This window comes from Astatotilapia calliptera, chromosome 19, assembly GCF_964374335.1.
Source record: "Astatotilapia calliptera chromosome 19, fAstCal68.1, whole genome shotgun sequence".
NCBI classification, from domain to species: domain Eukaryota; kingdom Metazoa; phylum Chordata; class Actinopteri; order Cichliformes; family Cichlidae; genus Astatotilapia; species Astatotilapia calliptera.
In genome coordinates, this window is record NC_137440.1 from 1,337,480 (window position 1) to 1,358,339 (window position 20,860).

At 43.2% G+C, this 20,860-nt stretch overlaps 1 protein-coding gene across 1 annotated transcript in view; it reads right to left on the reverse strand.

Moving 5' to 3' along the window:
- Positions 1–706: 706 nt before the first annotated feature.
- bcl11ba (BCL11 transcription factor B a) overlaps positions 707–20,860 on the reverse strand; it is a 34,246-nt gene continuing 14,092 nt past the window's right edge. The window contains exon 3 of the mRNA XM_026151449.2: positions 707–4,227. Within this exon, the coding sequence (XP_026007234.1) occupies positions 2,228–4,227 (2,000 nt within the window). The 3' untranslated portion in view covers positions 707–2,227. The remainder of the gene's footprint in view (positions 4,228–20,860) is intronic.

The window sequence follows — 20,860 nt, forward strand, 5'->3', positions numbered from 1 at the left end:
TATTATTTTTACCCTTGTATCAATACTGTAAACTTATTTTAAGACAGAGTGCACTAAATTCTGATCTTCTTAGTTACTGCTTTTCCTGATTTTTGTCCAGTCTCTTCCCTAACTCTTTGTGTGGCTTTTTGTCCTCTTCTTGACTTTTCTGTTGAGGGACAGACTCGTTTCATATAACTCTCTATATAGGTTTGTGCCTTTATATGTACATATGAATACATATATACACACACAGACACATTGATGTTGTGCTGGGTACTCGTCATTGTAAACTCAGCATTGTTACGTTTGTATTAATTTAGATTTTTCTGTTTAACGGTCACATTACACAGTAAAGTTGATACGTTTTAGCTTTCGTTTAATTTGTTACTTCATAACAAATGTTGCATTTGTCAAAGATAATAAATAGGAAGGTCATTGGTCAAGGCACACTCATGTCAATTTGAACGGCAGTACAAAAACTGTCCCAAATAAATTATTATTATTCTTAATTTACAGTGCCAACATTGGGAAAGACAAGCCTAGCAACCTTGGGCACTTTAGTACCAGGTGATCCCAAGCTCCAGGCCCTTTAGTACATTTCTGTACGTGTGCGTCTGTTGTTCAGAGCTGCGAGTTCGTACACTGACAAAAGTGCCATTATGAAGGTGAAAAGGGCTTAAAGAAAACTGATTCATGGTTTTTAAAATAACAACAGGACATGAGGCAAACTGATAAATTAATTTTATTATTTCAGCACTCAACTAACAATCAATAATTTAAATTTCTAGAGAGGTGGCTTCATCAATCAAACTGTACAAGCACTAGAATGCAATAAGTCCAAATTTACTACTAATGCAAGTTCAACAAATTGTCATGTATTTTAGCACAAAATGCATAGGGACCTGGCTATTATTATTATTTTTATTATTTTAGAAATAAAACTTTGAGGTCTTAACATCCACTAGGTTGCCAGTGACCTGTTTAGGCTTCACGTGCACTGTCTCTATGTAATTTTTGCTTATGCAAATCTAAATGTAAATTTCTTAATGACCCTTCCATCACAAGATTGCCATCCATGTGTGCCAAATACATACAGATTCCATACAACGTGGAAGAATTGAACCTAATCATAAGATTAAAGAGGACACTTGTGAGCTGGTGGATGTTAAGGCTAAAACTTTAGCCACGTGAGGGGTAAAACTGTCTCTAACGATTACAACCTATGATGAAATAAATGCTTTGCAAGTTGTTTGCCACGGGGCAACACAGGAGTGAACAGGTAAATAAAGGAAAGTAGTACAGTTTACCCTGAGATGTCCCTGTGTTCTCTCGGTCTCATTGTTCTATTTCTTGCTACGCATACTCATCATGGCTTCGTGCTCTCTCCTAATAAATAACACAGATCATATGGCTTCATGCAAAAGAGTGCATGGGTGTATGAATGTAGATGAGATGGTATTAACACAAAACAAAGGGAAAGATGTTGTAGCGTTGTCGGAGCTCGGCACTATGTACCAGTCAGCAGCTGCCTTACCTATCATCAGCTTCTTGCGGCTGGTTAGGGTGTTTTCATGAGGAGACGGGTTTACGAACCTTGGGATCCTCTTTCATTTTACATTTATCGTCAAATATGACACTCGGTGCTATATATCCAATTATATTGACATGTTTTACAGTCAGTTCATGCTACAATGCCAAAGGATTGTTGTTCGCGTATCACATAAAATAGACTAATTCTAGCATTCTCAGTTAACACCACTTTCAAATTGAAGATTGATTCAGCTTTTCAAGAAATTACACATTTAGTTTAATATACAATTTCCTACAAGAAGTGGCCAAAAAAAAAGAGAGAAAATGGATTTGTGTCCTCTAAGGAACTCTCAGGATATCACGTGGGTTTAAAAAAAAACAGTAATGAAAAGAAAACAATAAAAAAAATTCTAATAAAAATGTACCTGCACATGCCAAAATACAAAATCCAATAAATACAGAAATTATTGCACAGTTAAAGGCTCCATATATTTTATAACTCAACTGACGGATTGTTTAAAAACGAATGCCACATAAGGCAGTTTAGACAGCTTCAGTTGATCTCTGTTTTCACGCTTTTTTTTTCTCAGTTGGCAGTTTATTTAATCAAAGACACAATTAAAATTAACCCAAAATTAATATCTTATAAAAAAAGTATCCAGCTACCCCTTTTTGTTATTTTGAAGTCAAAGAGTACGGAAACAGGGAATTAGCTTTAGGCCCTCTCTGTTTGTTCAAGTTTGACCTCACTGGTCATCAAATGTTCTCCATGCCACTTTTTCATATGTTTCTCCAGGGTGCTGTACACGCTGAAGGGCATTTGGCAAATGTCACAGCGATAGACCTCCTTACCAAGCTGGCCATGTGTCTTCATGTGGCGCGTGAGCTTGGAGCTCTGGGCACAGGCATAGTTGCACAGCTCACACTTGTAGGGCCTTTCACCAGTGTGACTACGCCGATGCACCGTCAGGTTGCTACAGTTCTTGAACACCTTACCACAGTACTCGCAGGTGTCGCACCTCCTGCTGTCCTTGGAACTAGGTCGACCTGGACCAGGGCCACCACCTAGATGAGGTGTGCTGCCCCCACTGGCGGTGCCGCTGCGGCCAGACAAACCCCCATCTAGCAAGTCACCTGGAGGGGTTGAGAAGCGCAGGCTGCCATTCTCTGAAGAGTGCTCAGAGGAGGTGGCAAAGGGCGATTGTCTGGAGTCACTGAAGCCTAGAAAAGGGTCTTTGATGAAGTGGCGTGAGGCAGCATAGCCAACCAACCACTGGGAGTACACATTCTCAGAAGGAATGTGGGGTACAGGGGGAATGTCCAAGTCCTTTTCTATCTTGATCCTCTTATTTGATGAGTTGGACAGGGTTGGGCTGGTAATGGGGGTGGGCTTACGGGGGAACAGACCTGAGAAAGAATCACCGGAGCCACAGTTCCGGCCATTAATGGTTGTCCTCTCCTGTTGGTGGTCATCTATTTCCCCAGCCACTGAATCCTCATCTCCAGTATCCCGTTGGCCATCCAGGGCTCTCTTAGAGAAGGGCATCCGTTTACGATTGTCAACTATCAAATTATTGTACTGCTGTATAGAATTGAGCCCCCCACCTTCCACTATCTTCTCAAGGCCAAGGGACGACTTCTCCTCTGACAGAGGTTTAGAACCATTCTCCCTGTTCCGGTAGAACTCAGACTCCATGCTGAAATTTGATTCTGGTCGACTCTCATTCTCAAGCTCCTCTTCCTCTTCCTCCTCTTCTTCCTCCTCGTTGCCTTCCCCCTGGAAATCAGCATCACGGTTTTTCATGCCCTCACCTGGCACGTCACTGGTGCCTGGTTCTGGGGAGCTCGTGGTGGATAAGCCATCATCTGAACGCCCCGTCAGGGATCCAGCCTTGTGCATGTGGGTCTTCATGTGGCGCTTCAGCTTGCTTGCCTGAGAGCAAGCGTGGTCACACAACTGGCACTTGTATGGTTTTTCTCCAGTATGGCTGCGCCGATGTACCACCAAGTTGCTCTGAAACTTGAAGGTTTTACCACAGAACTCACAGGACTTGATCTTGTTCTGCGTCTGGGGAGGGGTGGTGCTGTTTGGGGGCATTGGTGGCAATGGAGGAGTGCTCAGAAATGGCGATTTTGGCCCAGGCTGGAAGGGATTAGGGTTTAGTAGTCGATGCATAGGGTTAGGCCTGTTGGGTGATAATGGTGGTGTGGTGCTGTTAGTGTTCCCTGCTAACTCTCGTAACCGCCTGGAGAAGTCCATAGACTGGGACTCCATGGCCATAGGTGTTAGCCGCATCACCCTTTCAAAGGCACTGGGGTGCTGGGAGATGAGGCCCATTTCCTCTGCACTAAGGCGTTCCAGGCGATGGGGGTCCAGGTGATGGCGGGGAGGTGGAGTGACAAATGGAGGCGTACTGGGGAGACGATTCTCTACAAAGCCTGGAGGAGGTTCACGGAGCAGGGGTGCTGTCATCCTCAGTAGGTGGAAAGGGTTGTTATCCCCTAGAAAGTTGGTGAGGGGGGACTGTGGGATGGAGTCGTTGCCAATGGGTGGAGGCATAGTGAGGCGTGGGGTGAGGGTTGCGCTGGAGGGGCTGGACTCCAGGTAAATGCGAATGCCGTGGGTGTTCTGGGCATGCTGCAGCAGGAACCAGGCGCTGGGAAAGGGTTGCTTACAGGTGGTACATGTATAGCTTGAGGGCTCATCTCTTCCACCTGCAACAGACACAGAAACAATAAATTAAATATGTGAGCACAGATTCTTTTCTGTGAGATAGGCTACATTAATGTGACCTCATTCATGATTTTAATTGATTTTAACAATAACTTTTTAAAAACGTGTCCGCGTTGTGTAAAATTTTCTTGGCTGGAAGGCAGTGAGGTGCTGGAGTGTTTTATATTCTGCTTCGGACTGCTACTAGCTGCAAAGACTATGGGTACTCAGCTTGTCACATGAATTCTAATACTAATCATGTTTTGACAAGTGCATTTCCACAGTCACATTAGATCAGCACACACTCAATCCATGTACCAAGAGGTGCTCCCTTAGTCCAGGGACTCTCTCACTAACAACTGCTATTACAGTGTACTATATGTGGCTGCTGTGTGTTTGATAGATAAACCGTTATGTGTGTAAGCAGGCTAGATGATTTTCTCCAAGGATGACAGAAATAAATTGGCTAAAGTCATATTAGTTAGGACAAGAATACTCATAGACAGAAAAATAAAATCATGTGTTTATCTGAATAAACTAATCTAAATCCTCAGTGTTTTATAACGTGGAGCAGAAAACACTACGTTGTGATTTCCTGTAACACTGAGCAGTCCAAGATTTGTTAAACCCTATTTAGGGCTGAACCTTATGTATTGACTGTGTAGCTGGGCAACAACCAAGAGGCAGCGATAGCTGATGATAACACTTTTTCTTAAAATAATTTTATAATAATCATAGTTAATAAATGGTAAATTGATAAAGTAGGTGAAGTTGTATAATTCATTACTTATATTTATTATAAGTGTTAGCAGAATGACAAATCTGTCAGTCATGCAGCAGAAATTAAGTGAAAAAAATAATGACAGAAAACCACAAAAAAGAAACACACACGTTAAAATCAGCAGATTTTCAGAAGAAACCTTGTTTTTTAATTTTTTAACAGATTTGAGTTTCAAATATTAAAGAACCACTGATGTGCCATATAACTAAATCCAAACAGCAAACCTTACACACCAGTATAAACACACACAGAGATAATGGTAATTATACGCTTGTTCTTGTATTCAGTGAAGTGTTGACCTAGTACACTCATTTCAGATACTGGGCAAAACATATGCTGCTCTAATTGTTGCCCTGTTAGCCTTATTTGTGTGTGTGTGTGTGTGTGTGTGTGTGTGTGTGTGTGTGTGTGTGTGTGTGTGTGTGTGTGTGTATACATGGCCATGACTCTTTTTGGCAGCCAAAGACACACGCACTAAATCACACAGACGCACACACACATATATATAAATACTGGTTCTAATGTAGATGTGTTTTTATCAGACGTCACAGAGAAGCTAATATTTTTTCATTTCACATTTCTCCAGTATAAATACAGTTTTCTCTATTTGCCTGTTTAAAAATATATATTTTAGGAATGTATGAAATGTATTTTTAGTCTACATTTTTAAAATTTCTGTGAAACACACACAATATTTAATCTTTTTTTTTTATAAAAATCTACAGAAAGAAAATAATGCTTTGTTAGAATTCATCAATTTAATCATTAATTTATTCATTTATATTAAAGAAAAATACTGCTCACCATCTCTTGCTTGCAAAAGATTGTGCATGTGTGTGTGTGTGCGTTAAGTGGCTAGAGGTGGAACAGCTGTTTAGCTCCACAGTCCTGTATAGCCTTTTGACTTAATTATAGCAGACCGCACGCACACACACACACAGACACACACACAATAAAAATAACAGCTCCCCGTGTCTCAGCTTTTGTTGGCAAGTTTCTCTCACAGACACACACACATGCACACACACAGACACACACACAAGCTGTTTTAGTGCTGAATCTTAAGTGAATCTTAAGACCCTTAACACTCAAAAAAAACCCACCTCCAACCCCACCGTCTCTGTTAGCTTGACCCCCTTCTCTTCTGCTGACAGAAGTCATTGGAATGTGTGTGTGTCTGTGCGTGTGTGTGTGCGTGAGCAAACGAAACAGGGAGCGAGTAATAGAGAACGCGCCATTTCACTCTGGCCGCAGTGGAGGGAGCGGGTCATGGTTTTTGCTTGGGGGAAGTGTGTGTGTGTGTGTGTGTGTGTGTGTGTGTGTGTGTGTGTGTGTGTGTGTGTGTGTGTGTGTGTGTGTGTGTGCGTGTGTGTGTGTGCGCGCGCCCTCCCAGGGGAAAGGAGTCTAACGCAGATGGCAAATAAAGTATGCAGCCTGAGGCGAGAGCACATTATGCTAATTCTAATGTCAGCTGTACTTTAATATACGACTCTATTTAATCACCCCATTATTTCCTATTTCCATATGAAAAAACAGAACGAGCGAGGGAGCTGCTCATCACTTTATTTGGTAGAATGCAGAGGGCCGTGCTTTATGGAGGGGATGAGAAAACACACTCCCCTCCTCAGCATCTGCACAGATACACTGTGCCTGTGTGTTTGTGTCGAACGCGCACACGCGGCTTGAGTTACGACCCACTGTACGTCTGTTTACAGTAAGTGTGGGCCGCGTGCTTCAGTAAAGGTTATAGTAGTTCATTTTGAGCACCTAGTTTTGTCCTTTATAGAATAGATTATTTTCCATGACAGATAAACTTTAACTTAGCTGAATTATGTTGCCATGTAAAAAAATAACGTTTGCTTACTTTGCTGTTATTTAACTCGACTTTGCTGGTTTTACGTCTCACTGTTCAGTGTCCATCTGCCAAGACAACACTACCTTAATGTGCTCCTGCTGTTCAAATGCCCTCTTCAGCTGCCAGACAAAAGCAAAAACTGTGTGAAAATCCTCTGACTGCTCTCACCGCAGAGATGCGGGGCAACAGCAGCACTGACACATCACAGGACAAAATAGCATCTTTTGTGGCTTAAATAGACTTCCAGATCGAGAGGGTGTGTTTGCTCTGTGATGTGATGAGAACGAGGGATGTTAGTGTTTCCTGTCTGAACTGGCTTTATTTTAGTGATTTGAAATGATTCATGATGAAATAATTACAGCTGCAGTTTGGTATCCAGGCTCCCAGCCTGTCTCTGCAGATATGCTACAAATAAAATTGGGGAGTGATCCCAAATATCCCCCCTGGAAATGATGCGACTCATCGTTCATCAGATTGGACGAGTGATGGTGCAGTTTGAGTCGCCTGCTGAGCTAACTTGCAGCTTTGCTTTATTTGTGATCAGATGTTTAATCACGCGATGTAGGCCAATGTGCCATTTTCTTTCAAAAATGACCAAATGAGGTCAAAAGCAGGAAAGTGTACTATTACATCAGAGCCACTGTTGGCCATTGGCCTTACTGTGCAGTAGTGGCAGCTGCATCAAATATGTGACTTGTTTGTTGAAATAAATGAACAATAAACCTTAATGTAAGTTTTAAAATCGACAGATAACAATAGCTCATATATATGCTCTGGGATCAGTTCATGTTTCGATCACAGGAAACAGAAATAATTATCTTTAAATGTGTAAACCTCAGAGGTGCTGACAAAACTAAGCAACTTAAACTCTCCATTCAAACCCATCCGTCCATAAACTCTAAGACGAAAGACGCTGTGTAGTCTGGCTCTCTGCCTGTGTTTAGTTTGGCTCTCACACACACACACACACACACCTTCAGTATGTATAATGTCACATTATTAGACACAACCCTACGGACACCAAATATCATCGACCCAGTGTGATGAGCAGTAAGGAAGATGAATGAATTTTAATATGATTTATTTCCTCTCAAACAAATACGCAGCGATCGGGTCGTCTGGACTGGAAGGATTCTCCCAGTTGAAACCAGTGATAATGGTGTCTGGTTTGTGTGTGTGTGTGTGTGTCCAGCGGCACATATGCAGCAGCCACGTTTTAAGTAATCTCTCTTCTTCATTTCTCTTCCCGGGTTCACTTTCACACAGTATAAAACTCTCATTACTGTCAGATTCCAATTTTCACTATGATTCAATTTGCCGTAATTACTGTTGCTGCCGCTAATAAAAAAAAGGGAAGAGTGGGAATGTCTAGAAAAGCAAAGGTGCAAAGGTCAACTGGCAGTTAGCAGCATTCATTTTCATCTCAGTGTATTCATCTGGGGCGGCTAATGGCCCAATTTTCTCCTCCTCGGTCCTCAATAAATATCGCTGGAATTACAGGTTAAATAGCCAAATTAAATCACAGCTATTACAGTTGAAGGAGGGAGGAAGAGATGTACAATTAAAGCAGACGCACGGATCAACACAAATGTGTGCGATAAATGCAGTGAGTGTCAGCCGAGGCTGTGAGGATTATTGTGTCCTACAAAGATCCTTTTCCTTTATGGCGACACAGAGTCAGACTCGTCTTTCCAGTGTTTTCTGTCCTCTCAAGCTGCAGCTATTCCTTTGCTTTTCTTATATAGAGAAAAATATCAAATGAATTTTACTACAACTGCAGTTAAATGTCAGCAATACCAGCTCCAGTCGCCCTGCAACTTTATAAGATCAAAGTAAAATTCCTGGATCGGAGCAAATTCCCGCTCCACCCACCCCTGCTTCTGCTAAATTATTTTTATCCTCAGTGGGGTTACATTTCTATCCCCACCCTCTGATTTTTACACTGCAGCACAAACAATACTCAAATCAGAAATTGACTTTAAATTGAATTTCAAATTGAATTTCCGAGCTCACGAGGGCAGACTCGGAGATCACGTTCTGACTTTGCACTGTGCCGTCAAGCATCGCTGTTTCAATGTATGTAGAAACGCAAAGGATTCAGAGCCTGACAGAAAAGTCCTGGAAACATTCCTTATGAGTCTAAACTGCGCGTTGGATAATCTACATCACTCACAAAATGAGATCTGTAGCTTCTAACTTCAGCTTATTGAGCTGCAGTTATGCACCGAGGCTTCTGTCTCACAGCTCACAGGTAGAAACGTCGCTGAAGGTTCCTGAAGAAATTTTATACACACAGTTTGTTGACTTTGCAAGTGATTGAGCAGCCACGCTCAGTGTGAAAAGAGTTTCCCCATCCTCGACTTAATTCACTGCACCACTCAAAGTTGGAGCCTGTGGGCCACGATGCTGTAAAACACATTTCAGAGCTCAAAGTCCAAAAGATTCTGTCCACAGATTTGCAGATGAGGGTGAAAGAGATGATGTTCTGCAGCAAAGCAGAAACAATCAATGCACGCTGTTTCTTTATTCTTTTATTGTGAAAGACCAAATCTAGCCTTTGATGTTCTTGCAAACTGCACCCTGCATATATGGCTTTATAAGTATTTACACACACTGAGTGACTGAAATAACCCGCGGCAGGTTTCACAAAGGTAGAGTAGACTGGTATGCAGCGTCAGGCCAGTCTTCATTTTGCTCATAGATAAAACTAATGCAAATTAGGCAGCTTTACAAAAATAAAGATAAAGTAATTTTAGGCCTAAAAGTTTCCACTCCACTTCACTTCATGCTAACGCAAACACCTAATGTTATTCGTTGCAATAGCAATTTCTGCAATACTCTAAAAAGAAGAACAAAGAAGGCTGATCTGAGGGGAAAAGCTCCCTTCATAAAGTGTGATTCATCATCTTTAGCTAGTTTACTTAAACCATCATCAGGAAAAAACACCGTTTGTTCCATTATAAAGATATCGTCCTCCCGATGTCTTCTTTGCCATCATGTTTGAACGTTCAACACCTAAACATGGGTTTATTCGAGCCACACGCCGCTCAGCAGCAGAAAATGTGCCATTTCAATAAAGGTCCAGACATTTTGATTTCTCTTAAAAGCTTTCCGTTTACGTGTTAACAGGAACAAAATAACACATCGACCAAATCCAACCACGAACTCTGACCCGACAGTTTAGAACAACCTGGCTGATTTTAACTTCACGAGGTTAAGCAGCCGTTTAACACGTTTGTTTTACCTTTGTGAGGCTTTTCCACACCAAAAAGCACGAAAGCTGTGACAAGTCGGGAGCGCAGGGACTCTGTGTGTACATCTGTGTGTGCATGTTCTCCTCTTGGCCTTTTGTCCCACTTGTAAAAAGTTTCCTGACATTTTTTTGCATACTTAAGCTGCGTTATTATTCTTCCATGGTGCCCCCTGACCTCACACACAGAGCTCTCCTCCTGCACGGCCGATTCACTATCATAGCATGGCAGCAAAGCAAATCAGGCACCGTGTTTGTCCACTCTTACACGTGTGGACACTCTACATACCTCACTGTCACAGTAGAGGACACTTTTTTCTCTAAACAGGTGTTTATTTGGTGTGTGTTTCTCCAGCCAATGGGATCGTTTCAAGTTCATCTGGTGCAGAGTTAAAGTGTTCTGCTAGTTTTCAATGACGTGTGCAGAGTGCAGCTTTTTTACGCCGTCCACCATGTGTCCATAACTACAATCACAACAACACCACAGCAGCAGCTGTAATCAAATCACTTTAGCTGTGCAAATATGAGGACCTGTTCTTTTCTCCAGCATCAACCTTTAGTGATTTGTTGGACTGACTCACCTGGTGGCTAAAGACCCAAAGTCTAAGCTCTTCCTGCTGTCAGCCTACACGCTCAGCCGGGTGATTTGATTTGTCCAAAGTGAAACACTAAATGGAAAGTTTAGTGCTTGGTTTGGATTTTGTGCTAATTTCATAATAAGTGATAGCCTTAGTTCATGAACTGGTGATAAAAACGTCATTTTCTTTGGAGACTCTCAGAAACTATTTTCTCAGCTTATTTGTACGAGCTGCTTATAACCAACTGTTTTCAGTAACAACACTTTGGCTACGTCCTCACGTACACGGGTGTTTTTGAAAACTGAGATTTTCCGTTTCCGTTTTTTTTTTAATCCCGTCCACACGTGCAGTTTTGGAAAAATATCTCCGTCCACATGTAAACGCTAAAAACAAAATGTTGGCCAATCAGAAGCCTGGGAGGGAACGGCTAAACAGGGTTTTGTACCCTCACAAAACCTGAAGTACTTCTGAAAAGTTTGTGTTTTTCTGGAAAAGCAGCTAATTTCGTGTTACTTTTCAAATGTTAATAACAAAAGACAGTATTTGGCTGTCTCAGGAACTTAGGAATAAATCAAATGCATACAGGGTACATACATTAAATTTTTTAAAAATTTAATTTATTTAAAACCGACGTTGTGAGAACGTCTGTGAAGTTCACTCTGACTCCAGTAACTGTGTGTATATGTGTGTAAAAACTGCCGATAGATTAACAGCAACAATATTTTCTCTTCTTCTATTGTAGAAATGAATCTCATGTAAACAATAACACACCTTTGACGTTACGTGAGTAAATCTCTGTTTTCCTCGTCCACACGTAAACGTAAAAACAGAGTTTTTAAAATCGCAGTTTTCAGTGATCGACAACGCCATGTACGTGTGGACGAAAGGCCCAAACGTAAAAGTGACACGTATGTATATTTGAAGAGGCAAACCATGACTTTTACTGTATCACTGTTTCAAAGACTGTACTCAGCTCTCAATAGCTGGGTTGTTTTTCCCAAATACTACATGAGATTACTGCAGTCACTGCTGTCAGTAGCTGGAGGAGCCGTGTTTTGCTTAAAAAGCAACACCTCAAAAGTCCAACCTGACAGTTGGAACAAAGTGCATCGACATCCAGAATCAACATTATTTAGACACTGCTGCTCTCTGTTCCCTCACTCTGTCTCAGCATGTGCTGAACTTTAGCATTACCCCATCTTCTCTGCACGTTATCCAGCCAACAAAGGATTATGGTTGTGCAAGGTGTGCGCACACAAATGTGTATACAAGCCGTGCACTCATGACAAATCAAGGAGGGGGCTTTGACATTCTTGGGATGTTAAAGGAAGGCTTAGCTCATCACAGCCAAATTAGAATGCATTTAGCTCATTAGGGAAGTGGAGCAGCAGTGAGAGAAAGAAGAGGACAAAGACGAGATGCTCCGTCCCTCTCGCCACATGACAAGTGGTCCTGTAGTCAAAATGAGGGGGTGAGATGCAATCCAAAACAAACTGCTGCAGCAAGCTGTGTGTGTGTGTGTCCCTGTCTCTGTGCCCTGTTAACAAATTAGAGGGATTACCAGAGGAGAGTGCCAGAGCATACCAGCTAATCCCACACACTGGCCCGCACCACTGCACCTGGGGAGCGCGCATGAAGCTGTGTGTGTGTGTGTGAGGAAGAAGCTGTCACCAATAGACTCTACACAAGGCTTCATCCTGCCCAAACACAGCCTCTGAAGCCTGTGGGGGGTGCGCCTAATCCTGGACACACTCATATGCACATGGCATGGAGGAGCACCTGATACCTGTCACTCTTTCAGCGTGTGGACTTTGTGTTTACAGTTGAAAGTAAGCCGGGACCTTACAGGAGCAAGGATGATCTGGCAAGTGGGAGGTGCACTTAGATACGTGGTTAACTGATAGAGTACAGATGTGGCACATAAAAGGTAAATCCACCCCAACTCTCCAGGACAACAGCTGATCCGTCCGTGTCTGTGCTGCTTCTGCTAAACGGAGAAACAAGAACAAACATGTTTGCATTACTTAAAAAAATGCCCAGCGCTCAGGATCGTGGAGAGTCTGGGTTTTGTCTGTGGAGGTGAAGTCATCGACATCTTGTCAGGTGAAGACTTGGTTTGGTTTCTGTAGCCACAATAAAGAAACGCTGCCACGAGCTTGATTCCACTAAGACGGCAGTCCAACACATTTTTGGAACCCCTCGCCATCTCCTCTATGTCTCCCTGTCACCTGTCCCGTCCAAATCCCTCCCCACCCATCCTCCACCTCCTCTTGCACACTGCCAAGTGGGAGTCTCCTGGAACACACAACACACACATATGCTTGCAGCTCCGTCCAAGACTATGATGTAGCGGCGCACCTCCTGTTTGAATAAGACATATTACAGCTTTGCCTGACACCAGCAAGAGAAGAATTTCTCTCTCTGTTGTTCTGGTGCCTTTCTCCCTCATTTCATCACAAACCAGGTTCATGACTTTAACACTGTTCCTGGTGATCAGCTTCACCTTTTCACCCACCACAGCGTGGTAATCTTTAGCAGCTATTTAAACGTCTTCTCCCCTAAAACAGACATATTTGACTTGACCAACTTAATCTGTGGACGCAGAAGCAGAAGTACAATAGGGGGTTAATGGTGGAGGAGTGTAGACTGGGCTTTGAATGTTTTGGTCAGACTCCACTTGTTTATACAGAAACAGCAGTGAGAAGTAGGAGCAGGAAGGAAAGTGGGGCAGGTCGAGAGCAGATCCAGACCAGAAGGGGGTTAGGGGAGGACATGGATGGAGGGATGATGAGACAGGTCTGTGCTGGAGGCCCTTATAAGGGCTACATGACTGGAGAGCTCCTGAAAGGCTGCGTTGTTAACGCTCAAGTATATACCTGCAGGCAGGGGGGCCCATTATATAATGTAGCAGAGTCATACTGATTCATAGCATGCAGTGATTTCAATTTCATCCACCAAGTGAGCACAGAGCCTTCCAGGATACACTTACACCTGCTGGTGGCATGCTCCGAGTGAAATCTTATAACGGAAAAAAGGCTAAAAGGCCAAAATGCGCGTAAGTGAGCTGAAACATAACAACTTTAGTTTGTGGCTGAGATGCCCCCGAGTGGTGACTGGGTGGATCGTAACAGTTTCACATGTCTGTATTCAAAGCACATGAAAACTAGTTTAACTGCAGCTTAGAAAATCTAACAATCACCACGTGACTTACACAGAACCAGTTACGACAGACAGTAAACTGGTCGGCCATCTGTGAACAGCTGACATGGTGTGACTGGTTGTTACCATCAACACTGGTTAAGTGCTAAAGTACAGCAGCTTGTTAGCTCAAGTGTTTTGTAGGAGGAATGCACGACAGCCAAACATGTATTTTAGTAGTTAGTCTTGTACCAAAGCCAGGCCGCATTTACTTTGTTTTTCGTTGCAGGTTAGCATGAAGAGAAGTTTGAACATCAGCTAACTTACAGAAGGAAAAGGAAACTGAGGAAAACTATCACTCAGTGACAAAGATCATCATTACCTTAGAAACTGAATGATTCCTCCTGCCATTCCCAACGCCCACTGACTTTAGCCCCACGTTAACAAACCTTTCATTCATACTAACTCAGACCCTGTTATTCATCCTTTAGTTGGAAGACGATGTGAATCCTGTAGGTGTATGTCTGCATCTATATGTGAGGTTTGTATCAAAGCCCGAGCAGCTGTTTTCTCTCTTACAGACACTATACAGGACAGAGAATCAGAAAACTGCGTGGTTAGAGTTGGTTGGTGTAAGCCATCCTCATTAGACTGAAGTACGGACCATTTCGTTCAAGGCTGCTGGTTCTGCTCTGCTGCGAGTGTTTTTGTGCATGTGAGGACTTTATCTTGGTTTTGCTAGCACGATCGCATCAGGACTCACTCGGCACATTTCCCACGCCATTGAAGCTCCTCGTTGCAGCCAGTTTAGGAAGTCCACACAGGTTAAGGCCACCTGTCACACGTTATCCACTGACCACCCACAGCTGAAAAAATCCCTCAGACACTGCAGTTTTTGTCAGTGGGGGTCAAATAGCATTTAGATGCCATAGTAGTGTGCTGTGGGGCAGGGGTAGCAAATGCATGGACAAGCCCTTTGACGATTAGACGGGGTGTGAGGGAACACCTGCCAAATTACAATGATCTCACATGCCTTTAATTTGCCAAACATTAAGTGGAGAAAAAGGGGGAATTTAAGGATCCTGCAGGATCACAAACACAGGAGTGCATATGAAGGTGATCCTAAAATTAACGATCCCAGTAACTCCGTGCACGAGAGAGATTTAAGTAACAAGGTGGGCTTTTATTTTGAAGTGCCAGTGCAGAAGGGCCAGAGAGAAACACTGAAGAACAGATCTGCCTGTTTCTCATCAGAGGGCTGCTGCCAGTTATTGGCCTACAGCCAGCATTGTTTACTTGGCCGGCCCCCTCAGCCTCGCTCTAAACACCAAATTATCCCAACAATTGGCAATTTTAGTCGAACCCACAGGTAAGAAAGGCCGCTCCTACGGGGGAGATGCTCACATGTGCTCTTGCTGCCTAAATAACAACAAATATTTATGAATGCATTACTCGCGTTCCTGTGAAACGGGACGCGGGCTGTTTTCTCCAAAGAAAAACTCCACGTTATTGATTTATTTACAGATTTATTTATTTTTTAAGGAGCATGAGAGATGGCAGCAGCCGAGATTCTCTCCTCCAGCCCTCTTTTTGTTATCTGTGATGTTGCTCAGAGAAATCAATAGAACAACTGTAGCTAGCAAGCTTTGTTTATCCTTTCCTCTAAGTGAATAATTCAGGGGTGTCAGCAGGGGTGAGGCAAAGCTTTGATACAAACGAAAGGGTTTGCTGTTTCTGGGAGGGGGAACTCTAACTCTCTCTTTGTCCCCCCAAAAGTCTGGAGGAGATGAGACACTGAGAGCAGCTAAAGGGTCCAAAGACTGCGAGAGACCACCGCTCTGATTCTGCAGCACTAGAACGTCCCTCACACAAAATAAGTGAGTGTGAGCACTGAAGGCTGAAACACTGGACGGTGTAAGAACAACACAACAAAGGAGAACGTGTTACTGTGGCAGAGGAGCTGCACTAACTGGTTTTAAGGGTTTTACAGGATTTTAAAAAACACAAAGGGAGAAAAGAAAACGCTCTAAAGCTTCTGTTGTGAACTTTCTTTGGCAGTTTTAAACGAGTGATGCAAAAGTGATGCTAGAAGCTTGAGCTGGTTTATATTTGGGGAATTTTAGGCATACTGGTCAAACTGGCTGCAGCTGAGGAGGAAGAGCAGTTGGAAGGTTGTTGGTTTGATGCCTGCCCACATGACAAACGTCCTCTGTGGTTCATCCGTCAGTGTGAGTGAGTGAATGAAGCATGTTGTACAAAGGGCCAAACAGCCCGTTTAGCATTTTAGCCTCACAGCTCTTCTGTCTCTGTTTGGAAACACAAGTGCAAATTCATTTAAAGGAGTAGATCCAGGTTTAGGTCACCAGAAGATCTCAGCCTGAACCTCAAGCTGTAGTTGTAGCTTTTAAGAAATACTTCACCTATCCACAAATGCATTTTTCCATATTTCCAAAGTAGGTCAGGGTTACCCCCTAACCTCAGAGAGTTACAGGAAAATGCAGCAGCCACACAACAGAACAGCAGCTCTTTAGTTTCTGTCATAAAACACAGGAAAGGTTTAAATTGCTTGGATTATGTGTCCTACCTCCTCATGTAAAGCCAAGGCAGTAAGTATGTGAAACCGGAGAGATTTAAAGCCTTCTAAACAAGGGGATCATCATGTATTTGTCAGGCTATGTCACCCTCAGCTCTGCACACACACACACCTACATGCACACACAATGAGGCAGCAAACATTTCCAGCAAAGTGGCTAAACCTCAGCGTCCCACCTTCGCCACGGATGCACAAAAGTCCTCGCTCGCTTGTAATTGAGGTTTAAATCTTTTGCTAACATCCTTCCATCCCTCACTCTTCACCAAACATGGACTGCACCAACACAGGGCCCCTAATCCTTCCCAGTTTAACCAAGTGAGAAATTAGCTTTTGTTAAGTGGTGATTTGGCCAGTGTTAAATGCCGACAGGCTATTGTAGAGAAGAGGGGCGGTCATGAGTCTCCCTCAAACTCAGCAAAACACTTGGATAATCCCATCGTGTCCGTGCGGCTGGACTGGGAATGCTGCTGCCTGCTAGTGAGCAGTGACAGTGCTGGCAAATTATTTTTAGTCGAGAGCTACGCCTCTCCCTGTTTGGTGTAAAAAGGTTTGAAGCATCACTGGGCTGCTGTATATGTTACCTGTCTTTGAGGTGTTGTGTCTGCTTTGCAGCGTGCACATGCTTCCCCGATCCTCCAAAGCCCTCTTGTGCTACCATCCGACTTCACAAAATCAAATCTTGGATGCAGAGTTGCAGCAAAAACCAGCAGTGTCAACGTGACACAGGTGGAGATTTAGATCCTCAAAGCTGGTGAGATAAAGTAGGTTGTTGTGGTGGTGCAGACAAGACAAAGCACGGTGCTGTCTGTGAGACACAGCAGAGACATCCCTTGGTCTCAGTCCGAGCAAAGTTGAGCAGTTAATTCAGAGAAGTCTGGGATTACGGGTGTTATGACAAAGCTGGGAGGCATATCCAAACACCAAATATGAATAATAATAAAGTTCTGTTAGACTAAACTGACGCTGACTAGCTTGCTAGTTTCCTATGACCAGCGTCAGCCCAGATGACTCTACACGTTTCAGGCAGGCATATGCTTTACAAATGCAAAAATGCGTCTTTGCTTCACCTTTGTTGCTGCAAATTAGATGCAAAAATCCAGTGTCTCATGCTAACGACAAGTTCTTTTATTTATTTCAGCCCAAGTGGAGTTTCCTGTACAAAGTGCGCTTGTGTGGAACACTTTCCAGATACCAGAAATAGAGCTTGACAAATAGGTGAGTGTGGAATTCTAGTGCTATTCTTTCTATTTTTACACTGCAGGGATGCACTTCCTCTCTACAAGTGCATGAATCCCAGCACACTTATCCCACTTTGCTGTATTTAAATTTTAATTACGGCTCCAGCATTGAAGTGATTCTCGTATATTTCAGGCTTGCAAAATTTGAAAGCATTGTCTGCATATTTCGATGTTGCAAAGGCTAAATATATTTTATGGTACTGAACACATAGCATTGAACATGCAAAGAAAACACAAGCATCCACGTGACATTAATATGTTTCACACTGCTGTGAACTCTTTATGAACCTGGCAGTTTTATCTGCGAGCCCTCTGCAGTGCGCCCTCGTGCACTCATGACTAAAGACTGGTCCTTTACCAGCACTGTGACAGTTTCTTAACACAGATCAGTCACAATGTTGGAAAATTACAGATAAATAATTGTGACCGGTGTCACTGAACCTTCCTACACTTCAACTTAACACAAAGTTGATACTGACAGCAAAATTACTGCTGCTGTAATAATACGATAATAATCGGCTGCGTTTGACACGACTACAGAGGTTATGTGTTTATAAAATTGCACACACACAGACACACACACACACACACACATTGCAACGACAGAGAATGCCACTGTATCCCTTCCTTGAGGGGCTCGGTGCTCAAATGTCATCAGTCAGTGAACGCACACGCACGTATAGCTTTGCGTCCCGTCATTGTCACCTCCACAAAGCCTTCCAGTCCACCTCCTTCTTTCTCGTCTCTCTATTCACGTCTCTTCACAGACTACCTGTCTGACAACAGCTCAGGCACACAACAGGAAACAAAATGATACCAAGTGCTTTATCGCCACCCGATCTGATCTGCCATTGTCAAAGAGGCCAACACGCCATAAGAGAGACTCTCCCATTCACTGAGGGCTTATTCACTGAGAAACCAAGACTTTGCACAGACGATCGGTTCTGTGTAAAGTGATCCTCACAGCTCTGACGACACGTGCAGTGACTGGTCAGCATGTCCTCACCTGTTACCTGCCACAGTTTTCACAGTAACCTCCTATATTTAAAAGTGAAGTACTGTTATTATGTGATAATATTATGAGTAACTGTATGGTTGTATGTCATTGTGAACATGGAATGAGAGCCCTCACTGTCCACTATAGGAGCATGACTGTGGCCTTCAGCCTTGTGTGAATTGATCTTGTGTCACTCGCACACTGTCAGAGCTGTGACGCACCAAGAGGACATTTCACATATTTGTGTTTTTCAGAAAGATTTCAGGACTTGTGCGCTCAATAAAAAACCTAAACAGTGTTTGACATGGAGACTCCTAAAAAGTCAAATCATTTTTAGTAAAGCATCCAGCCTGCGGGTCGACACTAACAGGGTCCGGCTTTAATTTGTTGTTGTGTTCGAAGGAATAATGGAAAACAAAACGTTTCTCTTCTTGCAGTTTTGCTTGATTTTTGAAGCAGAACATGATGCTTACATTAAAAGCTCAATATGAAAAGCAAAGATGCAAAAAAAATAAATGAATGCCTGAAATGGAGCAGGAAGAAACTGTAACTGTGAGGTTTGTTGAACCTGAGCAGGTCTGTGGGGAATTCAAATAAGCCAAGAAAGCTTCTAAAATCAGCCTTCGTTCACTTATGAAGATGCTGCTTTACACAGCTGCATTTCTGCAGCTATGAAACAAGCCAAAGAAAAGAGCTGACATCACATCTGTGTCGTCGTTAGACAGACCCGGTCACCCAGGAAAGCTGAGGCCGTGCTGTGGCTTTATTACAGGTAGAGTTTTATCACAATTATATTTACAGATAAAATGAGAAACTGCAAATCAAATTACATCACATATAAAAAAGCATCAAGTCCTGATCAAACCCAGCACAGTCTGAGGAGTCTGCTGTTTGAAATGTAGAACCCAGAGTAAACAATAGACTCACAAATGGCTGCCTGCCAGGCTCTGTGTGCGTGTGTGTGTGCGTGTGTGTGTGTGTGTGTGTGTGTGTGTGTGTGTGTGTGTGTGTGTGTGTGTGTGTGTGTGTGTGTGTGTGTGTGTGTTGTACAGTAGTAGGAGAGGATTTTACTGGAAAGCTCTTTTCACTAAGATTAAAAAAAAGAAAAAAGTTATAAGCGGAAAGAGAAATGGTGCCCGAAAAGCAAACCGCACCAATCTGCCGTCTATTCTGCTTTGATAAAGCCCCAAACACAGCCGAACGCTCCACCTTCATCATCTCCACATCCCTTCAGCCTCACTTACACACAGATACAGAGCGCCTCCTCCACCAATCTCATCACAGGCGCCAGGACATCAATTTTTGCAAGTCGCCCAAAATTACCATGCATGAATGCAAAAAAGGCTGATCAGGAGTAATTAACATGGCTTCATATGCAAATTTTATTAATGCAGAACTACAAAGTCATTATGCAAATGAAGGTTTTGCCGAGCCTCTTGACAAATACTCCAGCCATCTCAGCCGGGATGGATGACAAGTCTGCTCGCTCGGTTTAGACTGCAGGGATGCCTGTGTGTTTAAGTCTAGTTAGCGGATTACCACTGGTTAGTGCTGGTGGCTACCTGTGTGTGTGTGTGTGTGTGTGTGTGTGTGTGTGTGTGTGTGTGTGTGTGTGTGTGTGTGTGTGTGTGTGTGTGTGTGTGTGTGTGTGTATAAACTGTGTGATTAGGGAAGTGGCTAATGGCTAGCAGCAGAGTAATGAACCTGAGATCCAGGGAATGGGGGGTGGGTGGGGGTATGAATATGCATGATGCATACTGGCTTTGATGATTAAAGAAAATTTTAATATTTAAATGAGTGCATGCAAAGTGATTAACAGCAGAGCGAGGCGACATGGCAAAACTCGCAAAAAGGGATTTTGAGCAGGCAGAGACGTACGAGGTGCTCCGTTAACGATAAATATGCTCTTTCTTCCTCCGTCTGCAGGTCTGTCCGTCTCACACAGTGTCCACCAGAGTTTCTTTACAAGAAGTGGATTTGATGCTTCAAAGAGAAACACGAGCAAGCTTAAGGTTCAGCAGGGCCGGTGAGTCCGGCTGCACGCTGCTTCATCTGGATTCTTATTGGTCTGTTGTCCAAAACGGGACAAATTCAGTGAGACTCAGAGCGCCGGCACGACTCGGTCATCGTTGGCTCTTTTAGTGTTTTCACGCTGCTTTCGTGTCCATTACGGCCACTTTGAGGTAGCAGCACTGTTTACACCCA